Raw genomic sequence first — 15,674 nt, 5'->3', positions numbered from 1 at the left:
CCCCTTGCCAGAACAATCTGGTCAGCGCCCTCTGCCATTGGCTAAGAGCACTGATCGGGAGTTGGTTGGCTGCTGGTTTTCCAGCATGCTCTACTGACAGTAGCCGGCCAAATGGACAGACCGACATACACACAAATTGAATGTGTACGGGGCTTTAACCTCAATGCCCACAACCTATCTCTTAACACTAATATACCCCATAAATCCTTATCTTATCAACCTAACCCTTGATCCTAACCTGACTATTCACTAAATTCCTACACTAGCATAACCCCCCCCCCTTTCTTTATCAAACCCAGACGTGATGGTGCCAAAATGTAACATTCTTGCACCAGGATAAAATAGTGCGAACACCAAAAATACTGATCTACTGGAGTTATAATAGGGAGATGGTGCCTAAAAAAATAGGTAGATTTACAAAAGTGTCTTTGCCCTCCTTACCTGTGCAGGCATATAGAACAGAATGGGTAAACATATAACAGTACCGGTAACATTTGTTATCTGTTTTTTCTGTTTGTTTTAGCCAAAAAGACATTAAGTTAACATGAATACAATGACATTAACCTGACACTTATTCTGGTTTACCAATGACAAAGCAGCATAACAGTTTTCTAGGGGCTAATGATATCATAAAAGCAGAAGGGAAACCATTTTGTATAAGTAAGGATGCGTGTCTTTGAGCTTTTGTTTGCGTGAAGCAGGTTTCAACAAATTCTATGGGAATTCAAAAAACACTTGAAGGAGTGGTCAGATTCAACTTAAAAAGAGATCAAATGGAACCAATAATGATAATGTAATATAATTATGGATAATCTCAGAAGCATTTCAAACTGATGTCAAACTAATGCCATTTCACAAGCCCAAAGCCTGACGATGCAGGCGCTTACACTGTTCACTAGATTGCAACTTGCCATTTTACTAGCAGTTAGTGGCACTTTATGGTATTAAGGAAACAATTTTGTGAATAGATTCTAGATCCATAGGAATATGACCTATAAATCACCTTGGAGCCTAACCCTTTTAATACTGTTGAAAAACCATTCGTTTTCACAAATTCAAAATTGAAATGGAATTATTAAACCCAGGGCTTCTAATATTTTTCACTGTGTTGTCCTAACACTGTGGAAAGATGGTTTTCTCTTTTGAGCTATTGGCATGCTGGGGATTCTTCCATCAGCTAAAGAAAAAAGAGTAACCTCTAAAAGCTACTATACTTAAGAAATAATTGTATTATCTAGATCTCGGCTGTTTACTTATGCAGATGAAGCTTTCCAGATGAAGTTTAATGCAGATTTGAAGTGTTTTGTACAGGAACCCACTACCATAATAAGAATATAGCAGCTGATTCAGTAGTACCTACTTACAGAAAAGCACTTCTCAAATTCTGGTAATTAGCTGCTCTAATTAACTAGAACCAATTTAATGCTCAGATATTGTCTTTCCCAGGGCAGGCAGAGTGTTTCCCATGAAGTACAGTTTCCCGTAGTTGCTTGCTGACTTCACAGCGGTTCTGACGAACTCTGCCCTCTTAAAAGCTAGACCCATCTTGCAGAGGCCGAATAATGCATTTATCATTGCTGGAATAAAAGCAAGCAGTCGTTTTAGGTTACAACAAAATCAAATACAAGGAAAATGATTATAATGTTTCCTGGATACACTGTTTAAAAAATAAAGATTATTGAGTTGACAGATGTTATCCTAAGACGTGAGCTTTGCTTGCTAGGTATGAATTTTTCAATGCACTGCAGAGTGGAAAAAGTAGGAAGTAGATGTGTTAGATATCTCTGATGGTTAGATAATTTAAAGCTGGACTCCAGGCAAATAGGTAAATGCACAGATGAAATACATACAGTATATGTGAGCTGTTTTTCCTACCAAAATGTGTGCGTTTCTGTCTAGCCAGTCCCTATTACATATTAAAAAAGAGTAAGCGCACACATGCAAAAGAAATTATTACCAAATTTGAAGACAATCCATAAATAAAAATGGGGATTTGGTCCCACCATATGGCCATATAGTGCTCAAGCCCACCACTGCGTCAAAGTACCCCATTATCAGTGGGTCCTACACTATCCATGAAAAAGAGATGAATCCAGCCTTTCTAACCCTTGGAGATAATACTCCTTGCTGGGAAAGATGTGCAAATGCACTCCAGGGGACTCCTCCTATATCCACTTGATAGTGGACACTGATAGAGTACAGGTGTGTGTGGGGGGTGGGTGAGGGTTGCTCAACCTCGGTAGTCTGGTCAGACCGAATACATAATAAACAAGCAAAAAATTTGGGGGAGTGGGTCAGGGTTGCTCAACCTCCGTAGTCTGGTGAGACTAAAAATTTTTTGCTTGTTTTTTTGCTTGTCCCTGCCTGTCACTGAGAAGATCCGCCTGCTTTGTTTACATAAGCAGGCGGGTCTTCGCTCACTTTCCCCAACGATCGGGGAAGGGAGGCGGTGTCTAAACACAGCGGGAGTGGGCCTCCGGTGGCGCGCGAGCACCGCAGAGACCACTAGGAGTCCAGTACGTCGCTGGACCCAGGGGAGCCACGCTGCCGCAGTAGGATTACTGTCGGCATTCGGCAAGTGGTTAAAAATGACTTTAATGATTCAATAATGAATGCAAAGCTGCATTAATTTGTGTCCTTTATACCTATCTGATATTCTGCTTTAAAGTGGAGTTTCCACCAAACTGTTTTTTGTCTTTTTGTTTTAGATTGTTTAGAGAAGGATTAGAACTTCTGTCCTGCCTTTGTAGTTTTAGGCAAACAGCCAATCACAACTAGCCTTGCTTTCATTAGCTTTCTAAGAAATAATAGGAAACAGCAAATAGGTAAAAATGTGAGCATGCCACTTATTACTATGATTGTGACCTTAGTGAAACGGCGATTTAGTTTTCTTTAATAGCTGATCCCCATTCACATAGCAGGATTTTGTTATTTGAGGCCCTTTTTGAATGGTGTCTTGCATATACTTTATGTAAGGGTACATGGAGATATATCGTTATACATCAGTGAAGAAGGTTACACAGCCTTTTCTAACCACTAGCTTAAATCTGCGTTGTGAAAGGGGGAAGCACCAATATTTCCTGCTGGTAGAGAATCAACATAAGGGCTTCCATTAGATGTGACAACGATGAATTTGCTAAGCAGGTACCATCTGTCATGTTAATGTGAATGCTGCCAATCCACCTACCTTGAGGGACATTGACCTGAATAATGTGTTTCATGTAAATATCTCACTTGATTTCAGTGATTGCCTGCTTTTAGCAAAACATCTATATTTTTTTAATTAAGGAAATAAACCTTTGAACTTGGTATTTGTTTAGGTTTAGATATTTTAGATTCTTGGATAGTCAAGTTATTTTCATAAAATGGTAATATTCCCTGCAAATTTTAGGTGGATATGAATTTCATGTTGTTCCCAGCAACTAAAGAGATTCTTCCAAAATAGGAGCCAAAATCCAGTTATCTGCTAAAAATAAAACAGATGTAACCAACATTTTTTTTTTCCCAGTAAGTTAGCATGCCAGTTTCAGTTTTCATTTTAAAACAATGTGTTTTTTTATTCAGTTGTCTTGTCTTTTTAGAACTAAGCTTAAAGTGGTAATAAACCCAAAAACAAAAATGTATTATATTGCATCTTACCAATAAATAAATATGGTTGGCATTGGTCTTCTTTTTTAGGCTTTTTTTTTTCCACCTGGTGATCCAGCCAGTAACATTCTTCTTGTCTACACTGTGGACGGAGGAGGAAAGAGACACCTTTAGACAGCAACATTGTTAATCTGGGGAGAGGATAGTGTTAGATATACTAGCAGATTTAGATAGACTTGACTAACATATTAAATTAATAAAAGCTGATCATTGTAGGCACACCATAAGTGGTAAATTGGTAAATAGCTTGTCTCAACCCTTCAGCTGACACATTTGCTGGCCTTCTTTGTCTGTTAAAAGTTGCAAAATAACAGTATATTTAGGCTGGCCATACATGTTCAACTTTTGTTGTACACTTTCTGTTAGATTTACCACAAACCACATAATATGAGGTCAAAGCTAAACAACACTTTCACTTGCATCTAATTAGGCAGGTCTTTGTACTACATAGTTGAAGGTAAATTTCAAGAAAATTTATCAGAAAATTGTAAGAAAATTGTATCGTGTATGGCCAGCCTTAGGTAAAAAAAAAAAAAAAGAAAACTGATGCAGCACTATCTCAAAGAATGGTAAGCTGCAACATAACACATTTTTGGTTTTGGGTTTAATACCATTTTAAAATTAAAAATCTGCAATATGTTAACGAGATCCCAGTAGCTAGAGAAAAATAAATTAAAAGAGGTATAGACTGCAGAGATATCAATTTGTTTCTGTTCAAATCATTACAAAACTGGAATATGCAGTTCAGTTTTGGGCACAAGTTCACAAAAAGGATATTGGGGAACTGGAGAAAGTGTAGAGAAGGGCAAGCAAACTGATAAGAGGCATGGAGGAACTCAACTATGAGGAAAGATTAGAGGAACTGAATTTATTCTCTCTTGAGCAGAGAAGATTAAGGGGGATATGATCAACATGTATAAATACATAAGGGGTCCATATAGTGCACTTGGTGTTGAGTTGCTCACTTTAAGGTCATCACAGAGGACAAGGGGGCACTCTTTACTTCTGGAGGAAAACAAATTTAACCTCCAAATATGGAAAGGCTTTTTCACAGTAAGAGCTATAGAAATGTGGAATAAATCTGCTCATGAGCTAGTTCTGGCCAGCTCAGTAGAGTGTTTTAAAAAAGGACTGGGATTATTTCCTAAATGCACATAATATAACTGGGCACCAATATTTATAGGTAAAGTTGAGCCAGGGAATATCTGATTGCATCTTGGGGTATTAGGAAGGATTTTTTTCCCTTGCTGGAGCAAATTGGATCATGCTTTGCTTGGGGTTTTTTTTGCCTTCCTCTAGGTCAACTGTGGATATATGATGTGAATATGGAGGTTCTAGATTGGTGTGTTTTGTTTTTTGTTTTTTTTTTCTTTGTTGGTGGAACTGGGTGGACTTATGTCTTTTTTCAACCAGATTAACTATGTAGAAATAAAACAGGGGTATGTAAAAGTGCCCACATGCAGAAACAGTAAGCTATCATTTTGGGGGAGGATGAAGAAAACAGCATCATTTTCCCCTGTGGCATTACTAGATAGGAAGATTGCTGTGTGTTTGGGATTTCCTAGTCTACCACCTAGCCTACTATCATTGTATGTTTTCATGTGTCCATTTATTTTATTTATACCTAGATCTTGATACATATTGGTCAATTGTAATACTACTTTCTTTCATATCCTAGGTTGTAAATACGTTTTAGGGGCTCGTCAAAGTGTAATAACTTTACATTGATGATGTGATTGATTCAGTGTTCTCTGTAAAGAGCTCTGGTATAGAAAATGTTCAGTATATTCAATTTAGACTTTCGACAACCTAGAGAATGTAGAACATTAAATTGTAAATAGCAGAGGGTATTGCTCTGCAGTAACAAAGTAACTATCGACCACAAGTCAGATTCCTTAAATTTAAATTGGTCAAACTAATAGAAGCTGAAATATGATTGGTTGCTATTACCCGCCGGTCATTCTACTTTTCTCTGTGCTGTTAAATAAGGCTGAAATTATTCTATCATGTGTGAGTGTGAGTGGAGCTCATTCGAAAAGTGTCTTAAAACCATCTCAAGGTTGATAGCCCCTTGTAGCCAATCAGACTACAGTTTTATTTTTTACAGTATGGGCTAAAAAACTAAAGCAAGACTCTGACTGGCCACTGTGGGTGACACATATTTTGCCTTTCAGACACTTTTTAAAATGAGGCCCACCGCTTTAAACATCTCAGTGTCTTTTTATCTAAAGTTTGTTGAAAATAATATATATTTTTTTCAAAATAACATAATGCTTTTTTCCCCCCTATCTTTTTTTTTTCTCCTCATGACCAAATTCTCTTACTATTTGTTTACTCTTTCAGGCGTGTCTGATGCTGACAGTCACACATAATGATCTGAGGCTTTAAAAAGCTCACACGAGCACTAATTCACACTTCCCAATGCAGGCAATATCTTGATTTCGAAGTTATTTAGCGCTTTATACAGGAAAACTCCTTAAGGATGGCTGCTGGCTTCGTGCGCAAGATCTGGAAGCCCCCCCTCCCACCTACCCCCTTCCTTACGCTCTAACCATTTTGTCTGTCTATCTTGTCTTGTATTCTGTTTTCAAAGCGATGTCACTGAGGTCTTCCTTTTAGTGCCTGAAGGGAACAATATATTTTTAGAACAAAACTCTCTTTTTTAACATATAACCTTGGAAAAAAGATCAAATAGCCTGATAAAAGGACAGTGCTTTTTATTTTTCTTCATGGTATATCAGAGCCTGTTTAAAGATCACAGGTCAAAGTGAGTTGATTTAAAAAAAAAAAAAGAGAAGAAAAGCTGAAACTATATTACTTTCTCTCTATCTAAGGTAGAGCCCAGAGCGGCTAGAATTCCTTCATGTGCCAGCCGGGGCCTAGAAACAGTCCCCTTGTAGTGCTTTGCTCGCAGTTTGATTGATTGGCTATCCTTTATGCTATCTTTATATTTCCCTCAGCGGTGTATTTTAGATATTTTTATATAGTTCTTTTCTTCTTTCAAACTCCTGGTAGGGCAAACTTTGCACAAGTAGGAGATAGCAGGATCTCAAGATGGAGGACAGAGAGTCAGAAAAAAAGAACATAGAACAATGACAGTGACATATAGCAATACAAATCATTATAGGGTGGCAAATATATAACATATAAGTGTATAATGTTATTTGGAATTGAATCAATAAACAGAGATTCAATGGGCTTGTTCAGTAAGCAGTGCAAGGAGAAATGATTATTATAATACAGAATTTATATAGTGCAAACAGTTTACACAGTGCTTTACAACATGAGGGCAGACAGTACAGTTACAATACAATTCAATACAGGAGAAATCTCAGGCTACACCTAAACAATCCTAACACCTATGCTGACTAACCTGTGTAAGAAATATGTATATACTGACCTCTCTGGTCTGGTTACGTGATCTCTTGTGTCAGCCAACGGCAGCTGCAGGGAAGAGGAGAGAGCAGTTGACAGCAACTCAGAATGCCTGGGAGTGGTGACATCACCCATAGACTCTTATGGCCCATCCCATGTCAGTGCTCCCTCCTCTGCCCTTTGTGACTGAACCAGAGAGGGCTGTAAATAGGTAAGTATATTTATCTTTTCTTACAGAGGTTAGTAAGCACAGATGTTATGGGGGGGGGGAAGCATTTTTAAGATTAGTTAGGTGTAGATTGGAATTTCATTTTAAAGGATGGGTCCACTTTATAATCCACCCCCCCCCACTTCCCTTTACTGCTACCTAACCTAAGCTAAAGCCCCTAATCCAGGTAACTTTTGCCAAAGGCAACAGCTTTTTGTGATGTTTACAGTGTCTTGTTCTCTGCTGCCTGTGTTCTGCCAAAAGAGCCAACTCGTTAAAATCTCTAACCACAGACTCTCCAGCAACAGTAACTGGAGATTTCAATGAGTTACCTGTTTTCACAAAACACCGGCAAAGTATACACTACGGTAGACACTATAATGAGTAAACATTGTTAGTCTGCCTGCTAATACCCAACAAGATGGCCACCTACAAGGCGGCTACAACTTTTTTCCTCCCTGCCTGGTATTCTATTAAAACAGCCAACTCGTCGTCTACCGTAGTGTATACGCTGCCGGTGTTCTGTGAAAACAGGTAACTTGTCGAAATCTTCAATTGCAGCTGCTGGAGAGTTACCGGAAGTGAAGTGGTTGCAGATTTTGATGAGTTGGCTCCTTTGACAGAACACCTGCTCAGTACTTGAACCATCTGAAGCCACATTGTTGGTACTGTTTGAGTATATGGGAAGAAACTTTGTAGGCAGTACCAATCAAGATTACTGCATAGAAGCTGTAAAGACTGTGCCGGGAAAATAGCCACCCGGGTGGGTAACGTAGAAAAGCTAAAGTGAACCTGACTTTTAAAGCCCATCACCGAGCACAACTTTTTAATAGTCAAAAAAATTTCTCTCCCCACTCTGCAATTCAAAATAACCATTCATCTGCATCTAATAACATAACTTTTTGTAGGTGTGAATACTGCAAATATTTTTAATTTGTGGAGCTTTCATTACTTCCTGTCCTTTTGATAGCAGCATAAGAAATTAGATGAAAGGTTGTCCTAGGACAAATAATCTAAAATATTTTTTTTTAACAATTTCCCCTTCTACTTGGAGAAATGTTTTGATGCAGTCTATGTCCACACTGGGAATATTTCCCATTATTTATTTTTCCAACAGGAAGTAAGATGAAATCTCCCCATTGAAAACATGGGCCACAAAAATCTGATAGAGGTTCAAATATCGCTCCGCTCCAAAAATGAAAACATAAAAAAAATTGAATTTGGCTTTAAAACATAACCAGTTTGAACTCACCTTAGTTTACAATGCATCCTAACTGGTGGCTCTGAGTAGTGCATACTGCATTTTGTTTCTTTCACTGTTTTATTGGACAAGCCTATATGTTTTTTCTCTGTTTTGATCAAATATATTGTACTCATTAGGAAACACAATTAGCAATGTGAGCAGTGCAGTAACCTACAGAAACCAATCAGAATTAATCTTTCTACAATCTGACTCCAGTAAATAGAAATCAGCTTAACTGGACTATTGCATTTTACATGCCATCATTGTTCTTTGCTGTGCCTTCATATACAGCTTTTTTAAAACAAATCTGATTTTTTATACCTGGTAGATGGAATGTAATTGTAATTTTAGGAGTAATCTAGAGACACAGATGGCAATAAGAAAAAAAAACTGACAGGAGTTTAACCATTCCTTACTATGTCCAAAATAAAAAAAAATGTTTAACTTAGATTTTAAATTAGATTTTGAAAAAAATCTTCCTGCATATTCATTCTTCCTTGTAATTTCTTAACATCCCTCAAAAGTTAATTATAATTAATAACGCATGTATACCCCTGATGGACAAGAGCAATTTTTACTTGTTTTTAGTCAATTCAGTCAGCAAACACAACACACAACAACAAAAAAACAAAACACAACTAAAAATATATATACAATATGCGTTAGTGTTAGTTTAAAACAAATAGAGTTACTGTATATAAAACTTTAATACATAATATTCTATAAATGATCTAGTTTATAATGAAACTAAAATTACAACTCTGATGCAAAGTATTATGAAGGTTTTTACAAATGAAGCAAACAATGTGTTTGTTTTTATTTTGTTAATTATTTTTTTAAATATAAAAATAAAAATGCTTAAAGTTAATCATTAAAAATATATAAAAACATATAAATACATTTAAAAAATCAGCAGAAAAAAAGAATAAGATAACTAAAGGGTATTGGGAAACTAACAGTTATTTAAAAATTAAATAGGAACTATTTTTATTTAAAATGTAAAGGTGCTTTAACTAACATCATATGCAGACCAAAAGTCATCCTTTCGATCGACACTTGCATGATATAGAATAAACACGATGCAACAATGTTGTTACATTGTATTTCCCAATGACGCTTCTGAAGACTCTTGGGAATGCTGTTCAGAAGTTATAATTTACACAGTAGCAGTTGCAGTCACTGCTTTGATATGGAGCTCTTATCACCAAGAAATACATTATGTGCCCTTACTCACCGACTAGTGATGTGTTAAACGCCTGTGTTTCAAAAATAGTCCTGCAGTGGCGAAAAAAAATTTTTTTCTTTCTTTGTGACTCCGGCAGGTAGGTCAAAGAACCTCATATGAGTGTAGGGAGATAGAATCAGAAGAAACCCATAGTGTCATTTCGTTTTTATTGCTAAAAAAAAACATATAAAAGCCAATTGCGCACTTACAAACTCTCCTCTTGCATGTGAGCATGTAATGACGCCATTCTGGAATTCAAAAGTCGTGGTTTGCATTCCAAAGAGCAGACGTGACATAACCAGAAGTATCCACCTGCCAAATGCAATTGGCTCCACCCAGGAAGCGTTCTCAGAAGCTGCTTCCAGAACGGCGTCATTACATGCTCACATGCAAGAGGAGAGTTTTGTAAGTGCGCTATTGGCTTTTATATGTTTTTTTAACAATAAAAACAAAATTACACTATGGATTTCTCCTGATTCTATCTCTCTACACTCATATGAGGCTCTTTGACCTACCTGACAAAGTCACAAAAAAATAGAAAAAAAAAATTTTTTTGCCACTGGAGGATTATTTTTGAAACACAGGCATTTAACACATCACTAGTCGGTGAGTAAGGGCACATAAGGAGGGGAGCACAATGGCGCGTGTTGGAACATACTGCCACTGGAAGACAAAGATAACCAGCACTTTAAATGACTTATTGTTCATGCACATGTTTTGCACTGATTGCACTTTAATTTTCTAAAAGTATTATGTATTGTGAATATTATGTTTCTGCACAAATAATGAAGAGATACATATTAAGCACTTTTTGGTTAGACCGTGCTGAGTAAACACATAAAAATACCTAAAAGGAATATATACACCTTACATCCCAGCAGCAGTCTTGTAAATGCATTCCACACACTACTATATACTAGTGCGGGGAACACAATATTTTAAACTTCTGAGATGGTTCAATAGTTGACAGGTACTGACAATCGTGTAAGATTCTAGAAAAGTTCTACAATTATATCATGGAAGCAGTTGTCAAGGGATGACTTGCACCCTTTTCAAGAAAGGTAGCCTATTTTTATGCATTGAAACTAATAAAGAATACAAAGGAAAAAAAATAAACAAATAAATAAACCAATAACTAAAACAGAAAAGTTATTTAAGTGTTGCTTAACTTCTCATTGCTTGTTACAAATGCATATTCAGATACATCAACAATCTGCTTCAGCTGAGCAATTTTAAAGCCTTTCTTACACTCAGTAATTAATGATCTCATTAAAATGTATTGTTTCCCTTTGAAAACTAACATTGTATCCATTTTCATTAACGTTGCCTCATCTTCCTTGCGTTTGCAACCTTTTATGCATGAGAATGCAAATAATCACAGCAATAAAACCTTTTGTTTGTTTGGGTTTTATTTATTTATTTTCTATTCCATTGTATGAATTTAAAGACCATTCTCTTCCAGATCCAGGAAAAGTTGAGTTGTTTTAGTATGACAGACAAATTGCTTTATGCCCAGAAATTATGAAAGCTAATAAAAAGTATTATTGGGTTCTGGTTTTCTGAATGACCCGTGTCCATTCTAAGAATGTTGTTGTATTTGCCAGGTCGTCGCGGGAGCAGGTTAAGAATGGAGAGAAACTGGAGCTGACTATGTCCAATATCAATGCTGAAGTCTTGGAACTGTTGCTGGAATTTGTCTATACAGGTTCCTTGATCATAGATTCAGCCAATGCCAAAATCCTCCTGGAGGCAGCCAGCAAGTTTCAGTTCCACACCTTCTGTAAAGTCTGCGTATCCTTCTTAGGTAGGAGGCACTTTTTGAATATACACATTTGCAAGGAACTGGGCTTGTACCTGAGCAAGGGCAGGTCTAGGTCATATTCACATGTTATAGAATTAGAATTAACTTTAAATACAAATTGTCCAAAGTGCACTCAAAATTGTCCTAGACACAAATGTCTAACATTGCACACCACTATATGGCCAAAACTGTGTGAAAACCCCTCCCAACTATTCAGTTTGTATAGGACACTTAATTCTGCAGCATACAAAGACATTTTGTTGTGTGCTTCCAACCTTGTTTGGGGAAGAACCTTTCTGTTCCAGCATGACTATGTCTCTGTGAACAACTCCAAAGACATGGTTTGATGAGTTTGGTGTGGAAGAACTTAAGTAGCCTATACAGAGCCCTGACCTCAACCTTATTAACCACATTAGAGATAAATTTGGAATACTGATTGTGATACAGGTCTTCTTATCCAACATCAGTGCCTGCCCATACAAATAATTTTGGCTGAATGGGCACAAGTTCCCACAGACAGGCTCAACAATATTGTGGATAGCCTTCCCAGAAGAGCAGAGGCTGTTGTAGCCACAAAGGAAGGGGGAGTGTATCTGCATAATGATGTCAAAGATTTTGTAATGAGATGTTATATATAGAGGCTTATATAGGTTTGATGGTCAAGTGTCCACAAAGTTTTGCCCATATAATGTAAAATGAAAGTCTGTTAGATAGTATATAGTTTATATAGAAACATATAGGATCCTATTTTACTAAACTGGAGAGTGGATAATCTGGTGCAGCTGTGCATGGTAGCCAATCAGCATCTTACTTCAGCTTGTTCAATTAAGCTTTGACAAAAAACAACTGGAAGCTGACTGGTTTCTGTGCATAGCTGCACCAGATTTTACACTCTCCAGTTTTAGTAAATCAACCCATAGCATATTAGTATATATCTGTAAAGGGAATACAAAGTGACATATATATACATATATATATATATATATATATATATATATATATATATATATATATATATATATACTGTATATATACTGTATATATGAAGTTTCTTCTATTTTTATGATGAGCAGGACTAAAAAGTAAAAAAAAGTGATATTCTCTTCTCTTTTTTCTTTTAGTCTAGTAAATATTAATTACTGCGAATGCATATTTTGTTTTAGTTTTTACTATGTGATTTCCAGCCTTTCTTTATCTTCTCTGTTTATAAAAAGAAACCTGTTGTTTACTTGGCTCAGTAGCTCAAGAAGAAATGTACACAATTCAAATTAATCTATGCTAAACAGGGACTGTTTAGGAAAAAGTAAATCTTTAGTTACAATTTTTATGAACTACCAAGAATTATGTTTCTTCTTGATTGCCTCAGATATGATTTGGTATTCAAAGTGAACATAGTTTTACACTATTTACTAACATTTATTTGTAATGTGAACATACACTTTTACACAGTGAATATACATAGTTACATAGTTGGTCTGGTTAAAAAAAATACCATCTAGTTCAACCAACATTACCTTAGCTAGGTAAGCAGACTCAACTCCATTAGTAAATTAACCCTATTGGGTCTGAAAGGAGACAAGCCATGTAGTATCCTATCTTAAAAAAAAACACGTAGTGCTCTGGGAATACTTTATCATGTGTTGACAACTATACTAAATGATTATTTGTTAAACAAATGATGGTATACCTTTGTTTACATTTGGAAAAAATACAGATATAACACTTCAGTTTAAAAAATAATAAGATTTAAAATAAAATAGGCCCAGAACCATTATGGTTTCCCTTTAAGTCAGGTATCTTATTTGGTTTGGTGGACAATGGTAAAATAATATGCTGTGTTTGTATTTCTGCAGAGAAACAGCTGACTGCCAACAACTGCCTGGGCATCCTGGCCATGGCAGAGGCCATGCAGTGTGTGGAGTTGTACAACATGGCCAAAGCGTACGCCTTGCAAAACTTCCCTGAGGTAGCAAACCAGGATGAGATCCTGAATATCTCAAAGGATGATTTCGTATCATACATTTCTAATGACAGCCTGAACACAAAAGCTGAGGAGCTGGTATACGAGACAGTGTTAAAATGGATAAAGAAAGATCCAGCAAACAGAGCACAGGTAGGAGAGAGAAACTACTTTTTGGAAGCTTTTTCCACTTTGTCAAATACAAATAAACACAGGCAAATATAAAAATGGTTTTTGGTAGTTGTGAAAAAATAACTTCTATGCAGACTTAACGTGGAATTCCAGGTACGCTTTAAAATACACTCCTGTCACAACACTGTAACATTAATAGGAGCGTCATTAAAACATGAAAAAATTAGATTTATTTTTAAATAAATATTTATTTTATGTTTTTAATTTAAATTAATAATTTTTACTGAACTTGTTTCGTTCGATTCACTTTTGCATTAACAAATATAGTAAACACATATCAAGAGATCCATAAACAGAAAAAAATCCCAAATGGAATCCAAAAATATGGTTAGATATGGCAGAGGGTGCTGATCGGAGTGTTCTCACGTGGGGGGGTCAGAACACAACAGATCAGCGGAGTAGATTCGCTGATCTAACCTCACATGGTTAGTACATGGTAAACAGTTTCTTAATTGTGGGAAAGGAGGTGGAGGTGAGGGGAGGGGGGTGGAATTTTAAAGCGTGTGTTACCCCAAAAATTAAGATTTCAAATATGCTTTTCTATCCATATCATTTTTTGTAAATGTTTTTATTTATTCTGTTGCTGTAAAATACTGTACCTGATGATCTTGCCAGTTCTTGTTTGACTCTGACCAAACCAAACATGGAGGTAGATAAGTGCATGGTCAGTTTGCGTCCCTGGGATTGCTACTAGGAGTTACAGGATGCCGTGCCTATACATATAGATAGTGCACTTTGCAAGTGTAGATGCACTCATGTTTCATAGAGCTTAGTAAATGTGAGTAAACTCTGCTAATCCATCATCCAATCCTGTGCAAGCAAAAATGTTTTTTTTTTTTATTTTCCTTGGACCTGATTGGGCATCTTTTACAAAGTGAAGCTTCGTCACATTACATTCACTAAGGAAAATGAGTGCAACTGCACTTGTAAACTGCACCAGGCCTTTAGTAAATTCACCACATTTTGTCCCTGGATCTCCTTTAGTCACTTTTGCCCCATTCCTCCTCGCAGCTCTGCTGTGCCCTGCATTATCAGTCTACTGGATGCCATTCAGATGTGTATGCTGTATTGGCCAGCCAGTGCTTACACAGGCAGACACACCTCTTAGCCCGCGTCAAGCTGAAGACTGACAGCAACACATAGCTGTAGGGTATATTCATACCAAATACGGTGGGATCGCTTTGGGTGACTATTCCAGTGCAGTCCCTCCACATGACTAGGCAAAATTTCCCTGTCTCTGGTGTGCCTGGTTTATACCACTGCGTTGCGATAGTGTGTGCTGAAAAAAAGGAACACATCAATCACTTGACCAATTTGAAAAACCAAGCATAAGGTCCTAGTCACACTAGAGCAGTGATGTCCAAACTTTTTTCAAAGAGGGCCAGATTTGATGAAGTGAACATGCGTGAGGGCCGACCATTTTGCCTGACATTCTTTGGACCATTAAAATGAAATGCAAATGAACTATTTTATGCAAAGTTTATTGCAAACGGCATACTTTTAATTTCGTCACATGGATGACAAATCTAAACGGGTGTTATGCCAGTTATCATGGTCCTGTCATACTAGCGCCAAATTTATTTGTGTTTTTAGTGCTCCCTTATCAGGCTAAAGCCTCGTACACACGATCAGATTATCGAACGATCTTGCGTCCGATTTTTGTTAAAAAGTATAAAATTGTAGCGCTTAAGATGATAAAAAGTCCATATAATTAAAAAGAAGAAGTCCTTTAAAATCAATCAGACAGTAGATAACCACGTGTGGATAGGAAATGGCGTTTTCACCAGCTCTCCCTCGGAAGACTGCGTGACATAAACCACCACCAAGAGAGGTATCTTAAATACCCTTACCAGATCTCACCATCTTATGAGCAGTGTACGTGAACAGATATCAATAGACATAAGACTGGCTCTTAGCAGGTATCCATAGTCAACCGTATCTCCTACGCTGATATTTCCTCGTAAACTTGATCTCAAAAAGATACAAGAGAAGCCTCTCATAGTGTAATAAATCCTAGATAAT

General features: G+C 36.8%; 1 protein-coding gene across 1 annotated transcript in view; it reads left to right on the top strand.

Annotated features, from left to right (window-relative positions):
- KLHL29 (kelch like family member 29) overlaps positions 1-15,674 on the top strand; it is a 1,145,580-nt gene that overhangs the window by 832,628 nt on the left and 297,278 nt on the right. The window contains exons 7-8 of the mRNA XM_082249639.1: positions 11,304-11,503; positions 13,354-13,613. Coding sequence (XP_082105765.1) covers positions 11,304-11,503; positions 13,354-13,613 — 460 coding nt within the window. The remainder of the gene's footprint in view (positions 1-11,303; positions 11,504-13,353; positions 13,614-15,674) is intronic.

The sequence above is a fragment of the Pelophylax lessonae genome, assembly GCF_965119305.1.
Source record: "Pelophylax lessonae genome assembly, chromosome: 3".
Taxonomy (NCBI): domain Eukaryota; kingdom Metazoa; phylum Chordata; class Amphibia; order Anura; family Ranidae; genus Pelophylax; species Pelophylax lessonae.
This window is presented reverse-complemented; position numbering and strand designations above follow the sequence as displayed.